The sequence below is a fragment of the Mytilus edulis genome, chromosome 7 (assembly GCF_963676685.1).
Source record: "Mytilus edulis chromosome 7, xbMytEdul2.2, whole genome shotgun sequence".
Taxonomy (NCBI): domain Eukaryota; kingdom Metazoa; phylum Mollusca; class Bivalvia; order Mytilida; family Mytilidae; genus Mytilus; species Mytilus edulis.
Genome location: NC_092350.1, coordinates 47,028,203 through 47,043,821, shown reverse-complemented (window position 1 = coordinate 47,043,821; position 15,619 = coordinate 47,028,203). Strand labels below are relative to the sequence as shown.

At 32.7% G+C, this 15,619-nt stretch overlaps 1 protein-coding gene across 1 annotated transcript; it reads right to left on the bottom strand.

The window, feature by feature from the left end:
• Positions 1-793: 793 nt before the first annotated feature.
• Positions 794-7,145, bottom strand: LOC139481630 (uncharacterized). Its single transcript, XM_071265063.1, has 4 exons — positions 7,009-7,145; positions 3,821-3,887; positions 1,892-2,065; positions 794-1,007 (listed from the first exon to the last, which is right to left on the bottom strand). Exons 1-4 carry the CDS (start codon positions 7,048-7,050, stop codon positions 988-990), a joined length of 303 nt encoding a protein of 100 aa, XP_071121164.1. The 5' UTR covers positions 7,051-7,145; the 3' UTR covers positions 794-987.
• Positions 7,146-15,619: the final 8,474 nt, after the last annotated feature.

Genomic DNA, 15,619 nt, shown 5'->3' with positions numbered 1-15,619 from the left:
TTATGTTTTAACTATTTAAAAAAATCACGCTAATTAAATCTGTAAATCTCTAGTATTTAGCATGTAGATCAGTAATACATAATGCACTAATTGAATTATGACAATTATTCTCACTGAAATTGAATGTGTATAATGTGGGAGGACACATGCTTTAGAATATTAAGCAACTTTTCAAAAAAATTCTAATCGAAAGGAACATGCATGAACTGAATAAATGTAAATATGAAAAACATACTTTTGGTAGCGAGTGTCACCTTTGGCGAGAGTTTCAAAATAGGATTCAGATATACAATTAAACAAATATCTAATTTAAATTGTTAGGTAGTTCATTTTATCCATCTTATTGTAATAATAACAATTTGTAAAACTAAAAATAAAGATTGAGATAAATGTTTGTATAGATGTAACCCATATGATCCAATAACAGGTATGGTCAGCTCATACTGGACCATACGCGTATACTCATACGGTCCGACCGTACGCGTATGGTCGGACCGTACAAGTATACGTATGCGGTCCGGACCGTACGCGTACGGTCCAAATACTCATATGGTCTGGAACAAATATATATATAGTATGACATGATATGTCATGAAACCCAAATTTGTATTTTATGAAGAACATAAACTTTAGCTATGTTTCTAACATCAGATATCAAAGTGTAACCATGGTAACACATGTCACCAAACCCAGACTAATTATTAATAATAACTAGATTTTCTGAGCCAATAAGGTATTATGATTTGTAGGCATATCATATGGTAATTACCAGAATCAGTGAAAATACACACCATTTAATTCTTATATAAAAATTTAATTAAATAAAAAACAATGATGATTCTTCAATTTTCAAAACAAGTTTTCAGACTGTTCTCTGTTGTACAATTTTATCACAGCTGGTTATTCCCTGCTTACATCTGTCACATTAAAGCCACATGGTGTGGGGCCACCATCAACAAATGTCTTGTGTTCACTAGTGAATAATGGTTAGGTTTTTTTGTTTCTGTCTGAAAAATAAACACAATAAAATTATAAATCTTCCAAGGTCATTTCAGTGAAAAATAATTTGTTCATTTACATGTTGCTCTGGATTTGGATTTATACCAGTACACAGAAAGCCTGAACTTTGGTTTTTAAATGACAGACTCTTTACTCACTTTATTTCCAGTACTACAGGCTCTAAGGAGCATGTGTTATTCACATTCATTGTCAACAGTGGCCTTAGTTAACTCTAAATAAAGCACCTGTTATAGATTAGACCATAGTTTTTCCTGTTTAAATGGTTTTACACCAGTAATTTTTTGGCCCTTTTATAGCTTGCTGTTCCGTGGGAGCCAAGGCTCTGTGTTTTTTCCCCCTATAACCTTTACAAATTGTGACTTGAAAGGAGAGTTGTCTCACTGGCACTTATTCCACATCTTAATATATCTATTCACTGTCAATTTAAGATATGTCAATATTTTCATAGATATCCTGCTAATCATTTTTCCTTTTTTCAGTTTCTATTTATATACAATAATTTTCAAGTTATAGGCAAACATGAAATCAAATTAGAACAATTTGTTGTTTATTAAAGGGTATGTGATGGCAAAAGCTTATACTGGCCCACTGGGCTATGTGAGAATAAAAAAGGACTTCTTGCATATGAATAGTATTGTACTTGTTGTGATGCAAAAAATTATAATAACATGAATAATAGGATAGTATATTTAGGCCTATTATTAAAGTTTGAATTTTCAGTATGTGTAGTTCTCATATAATTTCCAAGTGGTACTGTTACAGGTAGTATGAACAGTAAGGCTGTTTACATGTACAACTAGTTCAAATGTATCAATCAATTCTAAACTCATCTTATATTTTAATTCATGAAGGACTATACTCCACTGCTTACCGTATAATCTGTCTATATGTCTATTCCACTTATGTATACATTTAGCAGACTCCTTTGCTGATACATAAGTCGATGCTCCAGCCCCGACTAACACTGTCACCATCACATGTTTCATTGGTCCATATGGTAACACAGAAGATAGTAGTTTTTGGCCAAGATGTACACCTCCACATGCTGAAAAACATTATTTATGATAGTTAATAAATTAAAGCCTTTAAGGTCAGGGAAATTCTAATTGGTAAATAAATTTGTATGTAAATATAAAACCAATCAAATATAGTTATTTTTGCAACATCACATTTAGGTTCAACAAGAATGTGTCCAAAGTACATGGATACCCTACTCGCATTATCATTTTCCATGTTCTATGGACCGTGAAATTGGGAAAAAAATATAATTTGGCATTAAAAGAAGAAAGATCATACAATAAGGAACATGTGTACTAAGTTTCAAGTTGATTTGACTTTAACTTCATCAAAAACTACCTTGACAAAAAACTTTAACCTGAAACTCGCACTTTCGTTTTCTATGTTCAATGGACAGTGAAATTGGGATTAAAAGTCTAATTTGGCTCTAAAATTAGAAAGATCATATTACAAGGAACATGCGTACTAAGTTTCAAGTTGATTGGAGATTCAGCTTCATCAAAAACTACCTTGACCAAAAACTTTAGCCTGAAACTTGCACTTTCATTTTGTATGTTCAGTGGACAGTGAAATTGGGGTCAAAGTCTAATTTGGCTTTAAAATTAGAAAGATCATATCATAAGGAACATGTGTACAGTACTAAGTTTCGAGTTGATTGGACCTCAGCTTCATCAAAAACTACCTTGACCAAAAACTTTAACCTGAAGCGGGACGAACGGACGCACAGACGAAAGAACGGACAGACGAACGAACAGACGAACGTACAGATGAACAGAAGGATGCACAGACCAGAAAACATAATGCCGTATCTATCGTAGGCAGGGCATAAAAATCTACTTCAAATAAACTTAATATTTGATGTTAAATTTTTCCAGGTCATCTGTTATGTAAAATTAAACATTTCTATGTATCATTGTTTTTGCTTCACTTTCTCTACTTGTAGGAAAGACCAGATTTTTCATATTCATGAAAGATATCAAGATCTCTCACACAAAAACCTACTATGAATAAAAATGTGGTATTATATACTTTTTAAGGAGACCACAACTCAATGCCCCTGGACAACTCAGGTATCTAAAGGTTAATGTTAATGTAAGTGTAACAATAATGCAGTCTCCTAAAACAAGGCCTTTCAGGCATCTGATTATAAAAGGCTTCAATATTTTGCATAAATTTATATATATATAACTTACTTTAGAAAGAAAGCAGCCAAATTTGACTAATTTTTAATGGTCAACGTACTAAAAAGTATTGGTTTTATTCATTGGTGAAGACCTGCAGTGACCTGCAATAATTTACATCTTGTTCTTTGGTTGCACTTTTTTTTGTAGGTGAATAGTTGTTTTCACTGGTATTAAACAATGCAGCATCTTATTTTATACAATGTATTGATTAATATCTTAAAACTTTCAGTGTCACAAATAACGTTTCTTCTACTAATTGTTCAAGTCATTTTCCCACAAAATAATTGTTAACCCTTTCCTCCATAATGACGCTTTTTGATGCCTGTGTAGTACTTAAGTTCAAAAGCTTAGGCTACGATATGTCTGCATCAGACTGAATAAAAATTTGCATCCAATATGAAAAGGATATTCATAAAAATATCTGACATAAATTTATTTGATGAAATATTTGTTTTTTCGCAATGCATTAATTAATACTTTAAAGCATATATATTTGTAGCATTTTATTGAGAAAAAAAAAATGTGAATCAAGTAGGCAAAAACATATTTTCTATTGAGGAAAGGGTTAACTGTCCGCTTAAATCAAGTTAATTACATACCTGCACCCAATACTAATACTGACTGCCAGATAGCTTCCATAAAACAACCATCTTTCTGTTTTCTATACTGAAAAATAAATATGACTAAAGTATTTTAAGATGCCAAGAGTGGTTGTCATTTTTCTACAACATTGACTTTTTTTTCAATTTGATTAATTATCATCAAATTTTAGAATACGGAACAGCAGTGTGACACCTTAGAAAAGAAATTCTTGTATCCTGAATCCATGGATGTCATATGCAACTTTTCAAGCCATAATTACCGGGTAGGTTCAATAACTCTGCATGTGCCTGGTATTTAATATTTACTGGATACCTATGTGATGAATGATTTAGAAAAATGATAAATATAGACATTTCACCTCAGTAAAAACATCTGTTTCCAGGTCATCTTTTATTTATAATAATATCATAAAATACTGTTATAAAGAATCAGACAAAGCTTATCTACATTGGTGTGAGTCATCAATGTATCTCCTTAATCATGTTAAACTAGCTATGTACTAGGATATTAATAGAATAACAATTACTATATATATTAAATTACAATATAAACACTGAAATTAAATTGAATTATTATTATGCACAAAATTAGTGCTGTCAGAACATCATCTGCGTTTTAAAACCAATGGTCACCATTTTTTTTGTAACTTAGATATCATATTTTGGCAAAACAAACAAAATATATGCACTTTCTCAAAAAAACAAAGTTAGATCTCTGCGGCTTTAAGGTAAGACAATGACTGAAATTGTTTACATCGAATAGTTATTTGATTTCCATCTTAAAAATATTACAAGTCAAGTTACAATGTTAATGTAAACTGTGCATGATCGATGCATATACATCTGTGTTTTGCATGCAAGAGTCTGTTTTTAAATATATCATGTATAAATATGTAGGACTTAAATCTATGGTGGTTTCCAAATCTATGGCAGATTTTTGTTGTTTCTAAAATCTATGATAACTGCCCATTTTAAACAAATGGGATTCAATAATCAGATAATAATTCCAGTAAAGGTTTTAGTCATAACTTTTATAGGAGTTGTCTTAGTCATCATTTATACAGTTTTCAGTAGCTGTTTATCTCATGTAGTTTTCAAGATAATTGCATTTGAACATAATTTAGGCCATTAGTTTTCTTTACTTTCTCGTTTTAATTGTTTTACATAATTTGTCATTTCGGGGCCATTTATTGCCGACTCATTGTTGAAAGCCATACGATGACCTATAGTTGTTAATTTCTGTGTCATTGGGTCTCTTTTGAAGAGTTGTCTCATTGGCAATCACACCACAACTTCTTTTTTATATGTATAGCATGGGGAGCGATCTATAATCCTAAATTCAAAATTTCTGAGTGCTGTAGTCTGCCAGTCGAAGAGTTGGGTATTCCAACGGTCACATAATCTGACAGTCTGATGGTCTGACACTTAGATGTGCTACTGCAAAGGAAATGGATCTTGTGTTTGTATTCTTGTTTTCATACAGGTATTTGACAGAGTTCTGCATATGATATAGATATACGTTGAGGCATAACCTTTGTACCTCATACTAGGTAAGAACGAGTGTTCATTTGTAGTTGCTTATTATCTTATTATCTTATTTATTTTTCTTTGTTCAGCTTAGCTTAGCTTTATTTGTTAACCATGTTAACTGTTTTTTGCTATTGGCTCAATTAATTCTTATTTTGTTAGACTATTTGTTTATCATTTTGTTTATAGTTTTAACGGCTAATTTGTATATTATAATGTTTTTGCTAAATGAGAAACTATATTTCATTTTGCTCTTCTGACACATTAAATTCTGTTTAGAATGTCACAGAAAGTAATATTTTGATTAAATAAGGTTTAATTGCACATTTTGTTAATATCATAAACTGTGACGTATTTTACAGTTAATTGGTTAATTTTAGGGAGTAAAATTGAGGATGGAAATTAAATGGGGTATGTGTCAAAGAGACAACAACCCGACCATAGAGCAGACAACAGCAGAAGGTCACCAACAGGTCTTCAATGCAGTGAGAAATTACCGCACCCAGAGGCGTCCTTCAGCTGGCCCCTAAACAAATATATATACTAGTTCAGTGATAATGAACGCCATACTAAACTCCACATTGTACACAAGAAACTAAAAGTTAAAATAATACAAGACTAACAGGCCAGAGGCTTCTGACTTGGGACAGGCGCAAAAATGTGGTGGGGTTAAACATGTTTGTGAGATCTCAACCCTCCCCCTATACCTCTAGCATATTACGTAAATTTATCAGATAGATAAAATACATGTTTTAAAAGAATTGATATATAAGTATACTGACGAAATGGGATCAGTTTAAACTTTGGGGCCTCAGTGGTAAAATCTGCCTCCAACAAAATCAATCTGCTGGTAACACTACAGTCTGTCTGTTCCCGGCAAAAAAGCCTATGGTTCTCTTTAAGTACTTCAGCTTTTTCCGCCATAATAACTGACTTCTCTTCCTAGTGCTACTTTTCTGTTGAGTGGGGATTGCCCTTGTTCATTAGTGACCTAACTAATACCAGAATAGTACTCTGTAGAGGATTCTGTTGTACACTGCAGCTTTTGATGGGTGGTTGGAATAACGACGGATTATACCAGTAAAGAAATACAATACCACAAGGTCAAATATACTGACTGATTTGATAATTTTTAATTTTTGTATGAAAAATATACCAATTTACAAATGACTTAAAAAGTTACATTTCTAGTATATCATGTATATAGGCATATTTGATCCTGTGTAGGACTATAGTGTTGTCAGATAAGTCTGTCAGACCACAGGACTGTTTGATATTGGACTGTCATCTTACAGGTCTGACTCTAGTCCAAATAATTATGACGTACGAAAGAAGGCGTCCCAGAAAAAATATAAAATAGCCTTGCCAGACGTCATAATTATTTGGACTAGTCTGACTCCAAAGGCAAAGCATGTATTGCATGTATTGTATAAGCTCTGAATTAACTGGCAGTTTTGTATGGAAGTACACATTATTGCTGAGCTAAATTTTAAGGCAAATTATTTATTCTTTTCTTTTTCATTTTTGTTTTAAGGTAGTGTAATGCATAGTCACAAGTCCAGATGGTGCCGCGACCGGCTATTTTACCCTCCCCCTTTTTGTTTTAACAGCCTGTACAACAATAATTTGACAAATTTCGAGGAATTAATCTAACTAACTTCTGCAAGTTTGGCTCTTTTTGCTGCATCTAAAACTGTCATTTCTATTTTATGTATCTGATCTGTAAAGACTATTTCTTCATTTTTGCACCAACACTTTTACAATTTTTATGTCAAGTTTTCTTGATAGATGGTAAGTCAAAAGGTATTCCGATGTTGTGTTATCTCCCTTTGATTTCCCGCGGAAATATAACTATAAAAAGGGGGAAATGTAAGGATCACTATAAAACTTTAAAGGATGCTTCTTTTTGTAAATTAATTGGTAGTTAAAGTGTCGATCAAAGTATATTTTGTACGGGCGCTTCTTTCTAAAACTGCATGTTCACACTATCAACGTTTAAGTAGTCAGCCGAGTTTAGATATTTGAGAATAGTTTTATCAAATCAATAAAATTTTAAATATTTTAATAATCTCTTAATAACAAAATTTAAAATATGCAGTCTTAATGAAACTTGGAAGATAATTTTAAATGCATATAAGAAATTACTGTTCTAGGATCCTGTGTATTAAAAGAAATCAAACGAAAAAGAAAACAAGTAACTCTGTGTCAACTGTTCAAAAAATTTTTAGGGGGAGGTGTTTTTGTTGTTGATGGAAATAGTACTTATTTACAGATTTTAGAAAAAGTTAACTACACGTAGTTTGTTCTGGAACAGAAACAAAACCGTGATGCAATGCGATTCAGTTACTCAATTAAAACATTGTGTGTATGCCTTGCACAATGCATTTTGGAAAACTTGAACAAAATCAAACAATCCGGCAAATTGGAGTTACTAAATGCATACATAATATTCCAGAAATAACAAACATAATTTAAAAATAGTTTAATATTTGCATGCCTAGTTGAAATATTTGCTCCAATAGTGGCACTCGAAATGTAAGAAACGTTGAAAGATAGGATTTTGAAAAAAATGGCCCAAATGCTGAATGTGCCCTAAAAATACTTATTATTACACATGGAACACATCGTCAACTTTTCAACGCTGAGGAACCCTTCATGCATAAAAAAGGAGGGGATCATAACAAAAGAAAAATCATCGCAGACAATCGGAACGATTAGATATTAAGATAGAGCATAGGTATATATTTCCTCAGATATAGTTTTCTTACACTTTGCCAAAATGGAGGTTTTACTACGCTTTTTCAAAATTTCAAAGAAAAGTATGGGTCAACGTGCTATTTTTCAAGCCGCAAGAGTCGTTGTAAATTGTCCAACTTTCAACGGCATAGATTGTTCATGAAGAATACAATTTTGTGCATCATCAAAAAGAAATCTATGACTGACTTATGGAATTCTGAAACAAGATGCTAGAATACGGGTTTTATCATATGTTTTAAAACATAAATAAGGCCATTAGTTTTCTAGTTTAAATTGTTTTACATTGTCACATCGGGGCCTTTTATAGCTGATTATGCGGTATGAGCTTTGCTCATTGGTGAAGGCCGCCGTACGGTGACCTACAGATGTTACTGCTGTGTCATTTTGGTCTCTTGTGGAGAGTTGCCTCATTGGCAATCATACCACATCTTTTTTTATATTTAAGAAAATAAAAATGAAAAATGGTGTCACTGGCCTAATTTGTTTCTTGCTACAAGTAAATTGTAGAATTTTATGACAATTTCTTTTACCGAAAAAAAAGCTTCCCACCGACCATGATGGTTGGTGTTTGGATGTTAAACAACATGGCCTAGCTGTTTGTGTTGTTCCTTGCATCGAAATCTTGAAATGGCATAATTGTGATCAATGTAGTAAAACTTCTTTAATAGTTAAAAATAAAATATTTCCCTACCAGTCCAGTATGTTTTTTTTACTAAAAGAGTTATCTCCCGGTTGAAAAATTGATTTAAAAAAAAAACACAAATATTTGGTATTTAAAAAAAATAAATTTAAATAATGCAATATATCGATATTAAGTTTTCATTATACAATGTATAAATACACAGCCTAACACAATAAGTTGCAAATCAGGCTGTCTCCAAATTTGCAGATTTATATAAAGAATTAGACCGATTTTGTACTGGGTTCCTCCAATCCAAGATGGCGGTATACCATGAATCACCTTAATCACGAAAACTGTCTGCTTCAGTAGGTTTAAAATAAGCAACACACCAAAAACGATATTAGTAACGACTAGGATGTCGTCTAATCGAATTGAAGGAATTGTAGAATTTTATGACAATTTCTTTTACCGAAAAAAAAGCTTCCCACCGACCATGATGGTTGGTGTTTGGATGTTAAACAACATGGCCTAGCTGTTTGTGTTGTTCCTTGCATCGAAATCTTGAAATGGCATAATTGTGATCAATGTAGTAAAACAAACTTTAAATATTACATTGATAAATTTTGTACATAATGGATGAGATATATGTTAACGCTAGTTTATATTAATATTTCCTGAAAAGGACCCTGTATATGTATGAAGTCAAACCCATGGCATAGGTAGTATATGAAAAAGGAGTTAGAAGGAACGAGCGCAGTTTGTTCCCATAGCTATGTCAATTGTTGGTTAACGCTTCCTCTATACACACAAACTATACAGTTTGCAGAAAACATCAGACTCAGGAGTGTTTTTAACTTGACTATAATTATCCCTTCCTGAACTTGATTGGTATCTACCTATGCTTTTAATTTTATCAACAAAAATCGGACAAATATCCGTTTAATCTCTCTTTGTGCTTAGGAGGAACTCTGATTTTTGGGCCAAAGTTGTTTTATACTGTGCTATAGGGGATGGCTTCGATTATATATCATGATATCATTTAATATATGTTAAGAACCCACAACTTATTTACACAGCGCTTGGGTAGTAGGATTTCATGTAGTTACGCTGACGCCCATTTGTTTGACTTTGTCTATTTATTGCAAAGATCATAGAATAAAATTATAAAAATAGAGAAAACAATAAGCAAATTCTTTCTAAAATATCATAAATACAATAGAATACGAAGTTCCCGATGTCAGGCAAGATTGTGTAAAGCATATACAATTTACGACATATATAATAACCGTAATGAATTTTAATCTTCGGAATCTGTATCAGCTTGACAGCAATTTATTCCATCAGGACAACCCTCGATGTCGATTTCATCTGCTTTATTTTCATAGCAAAAGAATATTGATATCAAAATGCATTTCACCGTATAAAAGATAGGAAATACTAGAGCAAAATGTTTAGAAAACGAATGGACAACAGTTGGAGAAACACAACTAGAATGTTCATAGACCTGGTTATCACAGGAATTTACGTTTAGAGTACTGGGTTCATAGTTTATTATCATTAATTTCATATCTTCTTCATTTGTTTGTATATCATCTTCTATATTCGATGATAATACGAGTCTCTCTGCTATACCAGGCATTACAACGGTAATAATCAATGGTATTTGAGTTGTAAGGAAGCCAGCATTTCCCCCTTTACTGATACTATCAAATGTTACGTACAGAAATATCCCAGTAAGGAATAGCTTGAGGAATAAGATCAAAAGTTGAATTCTTAATGGCATAAACTCGCTTGCTATCTGTTCAAACAATTCAACATGTATAGATATCTTCTTTTTGTTGGCGAGTGAAAACGATTGTCTACAACAATTAATATCTTCTAGGTCATCAATATTCCAGTTGCCAGTTGTTTCGGACCTGTTTTCTTCCACATTTTGTTTAAGTTTTAATAATTTCTTGAGTAGGTATTTGTAATTCGAATTAAAAGTCACTGTGTATTTTAAAATATAAACTAAAGCAGCAAGAGATATCGCCCAAAACTGATACGACGTTTCAGATGTTGAAAACAGAGGCCCAGCAACAAAAATAGAGTACACAATTAGTTTAAATACAAACTGAGTAGTAAATAATAAATATGTTCTGAATGCAAACATGAAATAAGAAATCAAAATTACATACTGCAACACAAAAATAAAAATATGCATGCACAAAGAACCTATTGAACAGTCGTGTCTACAATGGACCATATATTTAAAAGGACAAAATAGAAAACAATCAACAATGAAGTGAAACATTGGAAACAAAAGAGTAAAAATATAAAGTATCACATTCAATGGAAAAGTAAACGTCAAGAACAGTGGATAAATCAATATTTGAACTAACGTTGAACATTTCCGAAGAAAAAACGGCATCGAAAACGTTTGAATCCACAATTTCATTCTAAAAAAGAACGCTATTCTGGCCAGAAATTTCATTGCAATTTAGTGTATCCTGTATATTTATTAGAACTGTCTTTTTGTTTAATTATTTTATCAAAATTATGTATCCCAATGGGATTGAGAGAAACGAATTTGTTTTCTGACTGTCCATAATACGACATATATACCAACAATACTGGTAATATAATCACAAATGAACCTGTAAAAGGTAAAAGGCTTAATACTTTGTATTCTAGTTTATCGTCTATTACGGTTTCAATGGATAAATAATAAGGATGATAAATATCTGTATATTTATCAAAATCAGCAATTGCTCTTCTTAGATACAACTCTTGTAAAAGAAATACTCCTAAGAGAACAAAATAAAACACAGATAAAACTTTAGCCTCAGGTTCTAAAATACGACTATCTTTTCTCAAAATGTCTATCCATTCAAAGAATGATTTGCTTTTCGCTACATTGTCTCCGTTCAAACTGTCTACTGTGTTAATATTTTTGTTTAAATGTAGGAAAAGTCTGGCAAAACTATAGGGGCTATCTCCTTTATAGTAGTGCATAGAATGGTCTGCGGAGATGTGTTGTCTTTTAGGAAGAAAGAGGTAAAATAAAGGCAAGTTAGCACAAAGTAGAAATATGAATACAATTATTACAATGTTAACTGTTCCCTTACTAACAATACTTGCACAATCTATGTCTAAACAGAATGTACCAAAACACTCAAAGTCATACCCTAGCCAGGATCCCAGGATAAAATATATCACATATTTCCAATATTGTCCTTCAAAATATCTGTGACAAAATTTCCAGTCTGTAGTGTTATTATCTAAAATATGAGTAAAAAGCGATCGGTAAAGCGATTGGACGCACGTAGAATAGTTTGCAGTGTTATGTTCTGGTATATATGCACTTGCATTCACAAGCACGCGAATTGTTCTTTCTGCTGACTTAGTTAATTGAAGAGTTATCCCGTCTAGATCTACAGGGTATGATAGTATGTCAGTTTTAGGTTTGGGAACCCATATCCATCTTAAAACCCCGTTTTCGTGTTTGTTGTCATAAGTTGTGTTTTTCAAGAACTCTTTGTCGACTTCTAAGTTAAAGAACACTAAATCTGCTTTTTCACCAAGTACAAACTGGTCAAACATTTGTTTTACGGATTCCGGCTTCAAAATTTTGAACTCGCATGTAGTGTTTTTAGTAACGCTGTCAGTGAACTTTGCTGCTGTATTTATTAATTTTGATCTGGCAACACTGAAAAGAGTAAAAATGATAATACTCTCCTTCCACAAATTTGTAGCACTCAGTTTGAATTTCAAATCTGAAAAGAAATTGATTATAATTTAAATTTCGTTTCCATTTAATTTGAATGTTTATTTATATGGCACAGCTTTACCTAACGACAATTCTAGACATGATCTCTATAAAGCTGCACAAACAAATTAAAGGCACCAAGAAAGTGATACAATTGACGTTATTCTGTTTAAAAATCCATGTGGTACATCAATTGAGTCGTGGTTTGGTTGGCGAATAGTTCGTTGGAATTTATTTATGGAGTACTCGTACTAGATTTGGATATCAAGAATTTATGCAACAATTCAGGGATCTTGTAGATTTAAGGACATGTGGTGTTTGTGCAAGGATACAGATAACGAGACAACGAGACAAAGCCGACATTGGAAGGTTTGACCAACTTTATTATTGTCTAAAAATAACTCCTGACTGTGTTCAAAATTTAACAAAAAAAAGACAATATTCAAGTCAATAAATCAGTATAGATTCAGAAAAAAGGGGGAAAAAACAACATTTTAAGATTTTAATTCAGATAATAATTTCTTAATCGTAAAAAGCTTCTCTCCAAGTGCCGTTAAATTTCATGAAGGTTTTGACAAATAACTTGTTCAAATGTAAAATAGCTATATCCCGCTCTAGCTTGCGACGTATGCATTGTCGTAGGCGCGAACAAAAATAAAATAAGTAGCCACAAATTGACATCTTGTATAGTATTTTTAATTGCAAAAATTAAAAAACATATTCTAACGTCTTAATTCAGTTTATCAAAAGATTGGGTGTCCTTTTTCATACACTAAAAGGTTAACAACTGAAATACATGTTTGAACAAAGTGCCCATTAATTATAAAAAATAAATCGTCTTACCCATTTTGACTATAGTCTCACTTTTCCTTTGTAAGTCGAAAAGATTGAAATAGTTACAACAAGGCCAACAGCTCATATATATTTATGCATCTTTATAAATCTTAAAGATTTAAAAAAAATTAAAATACAGATAAGATGTATGACCGGCTAAATCAGTACACGTTTGTTAGATATATAATAAAAATTATCACAAAGTATCAAGTACAAAGTATTAATTCTGAAGTGTTGATATAACAATTAGATGTAATATTACTATTGTAAATTTAAAACAACTATCTACAAAACGACTTTGATATATCAACTACTATAGGTCACCATACGGCCTTCAGCAACGAGCAAACCCCATACCCATATTTAAAGTAAGCTATTCAGGGAATACATTTTAATACACATGTAATGCCCTGACATGACAAAAGAGGGACGAAAGATACCAAAGGGACAGTCAAACTCATAAATCTAAAACAAACTGACAACGCCATGGCTAAAAATGAAAAAGACAAACAGAAAAACAATAGTACACATGACACAACATAGAAAACTAAAGAATAAACAACACGAACCCCAACAAAAACTAGGGGTGATCTCAGGTGCTCCGGAAGGGTAAGCAGATCCTGCTCCACATGCGGCACCCGTCGTGTTGCTTATGTGATTACAAATCCGGTAAATAGTCTAATTCGGTAGGTCAAATTCATGAAAGGGAAAGGGATTGTAGTTACGACGTAAGGAACAAATAGTACACATGACACAACATAGAAAACTAAAGAATAAACAACACGAACCCCAACAAAAACTAGGGGTGATCTCAGGTGCTCCGGAAGGGTAAGCAGATCCTGCTCCACATGCGGCACCCGTCGTGTTGCTTATGTGATTACAAATTCGGTAAATAGTCTAATTCGGTAGGTCAAATTCATGAAAGGGAAAGGGATTGTAGTTACGACGTAAGGAACGAACATATACAAATTATAAAGCAAATCAAACAACAACAAAGAAAAATAACAACCAGTGGCGGATTCAGAGGGGGGCGTAGAGGGCACTTTTTTTTTTTTTTTTTATAAAATGATCAATAATCAGCGTAGACTTCGTGAATTTTGCTGTGTATTTAATTTTAATGCAACAGTTCTCCACTTATAAAGATATTTTTCGCTCGTATTCACTGTAATATATTATTGATTATGTCAAAGTTATGTGATTCGCTACGGTGGAGTTGACAAGTACGTCGAAAAAACCCGTCACTCACTCATTTTGAAACTCAGATTACAGTAACACATGTTTAGGCTAAGGATGACGCCTTCAAAGTATTGAGCAAGGACGTATTGACTTCTTTATCACAATTCCACCAAACAGAAAATTATACTCCATTACACTCTAAAAAAAAACCGGGAGTATTTTTTTTTTTGGGGGGGGGGAGGATTGCATGTGAATCCCATATCTGACCGGAAGGTCTGTTCCGCCGAACTGATATACTGAATATTTTTTTCAAAGCCCGACTGCAACCGGCCTGCTGGGTGTGGCCTATATGACTCCATGTGTCGAACGTTATTCACAACTTCATTTTCGTTTCCGATTCATATTCGAATTCGTAGCCTTTTGGTTGATTTGTACCCCTCGCTTCCATTGTTTGGTGAAACATTTCAAGCAAACATTTCAATGGATAAAAATTTCTTGTTTGTTTTTCTTCGTGTCGGTCGTATTGTGAATTTCATTGAATAGCCGTATATCTTGTTCACAACAAGAAATCTGTAAAGTTATGCTAACTAACCATACAACAAACGGGAATTTCCCATGTCCATTTTTTACTGACAAATTCCACTTCAAATATATTAAATGGTACTGGATCCATTCAATCATTTTATAATAGACAATCAATGTAGAGAATACGGCACCAAAAATGTCCAGCCCCTACACTTTAAATAAAATGCATTTTACACTTATTTTATGTTTTTTTTAGCAAAAAATAAAGTCCCCAAAAATTTTTCGCGAAATTTATTACTTCGCCCCCCCTTTCCAAAATCCTGGATCCGCCCCTGACAACGAACTGAAGTATGTACACGAAAATAAACTAAAAATAACTATGCTTTGGTTATCCTTTAAGTGTACTGTAAAAAATGTCAAAAATACCGCACTCCATTTAAAAATCAATAGTCCTTTTTAAAATGCGAAAATCAAAAGCTCAAACACATACAACGAATGGAAAACAACTGTCACTCCCCTGAATTGGAACCGCCATCTATATGTAGAGAATGACGGATTACACCTGATGTTATAGCTAGCCATACCTCTCTCTCACTTTTACGGCTGT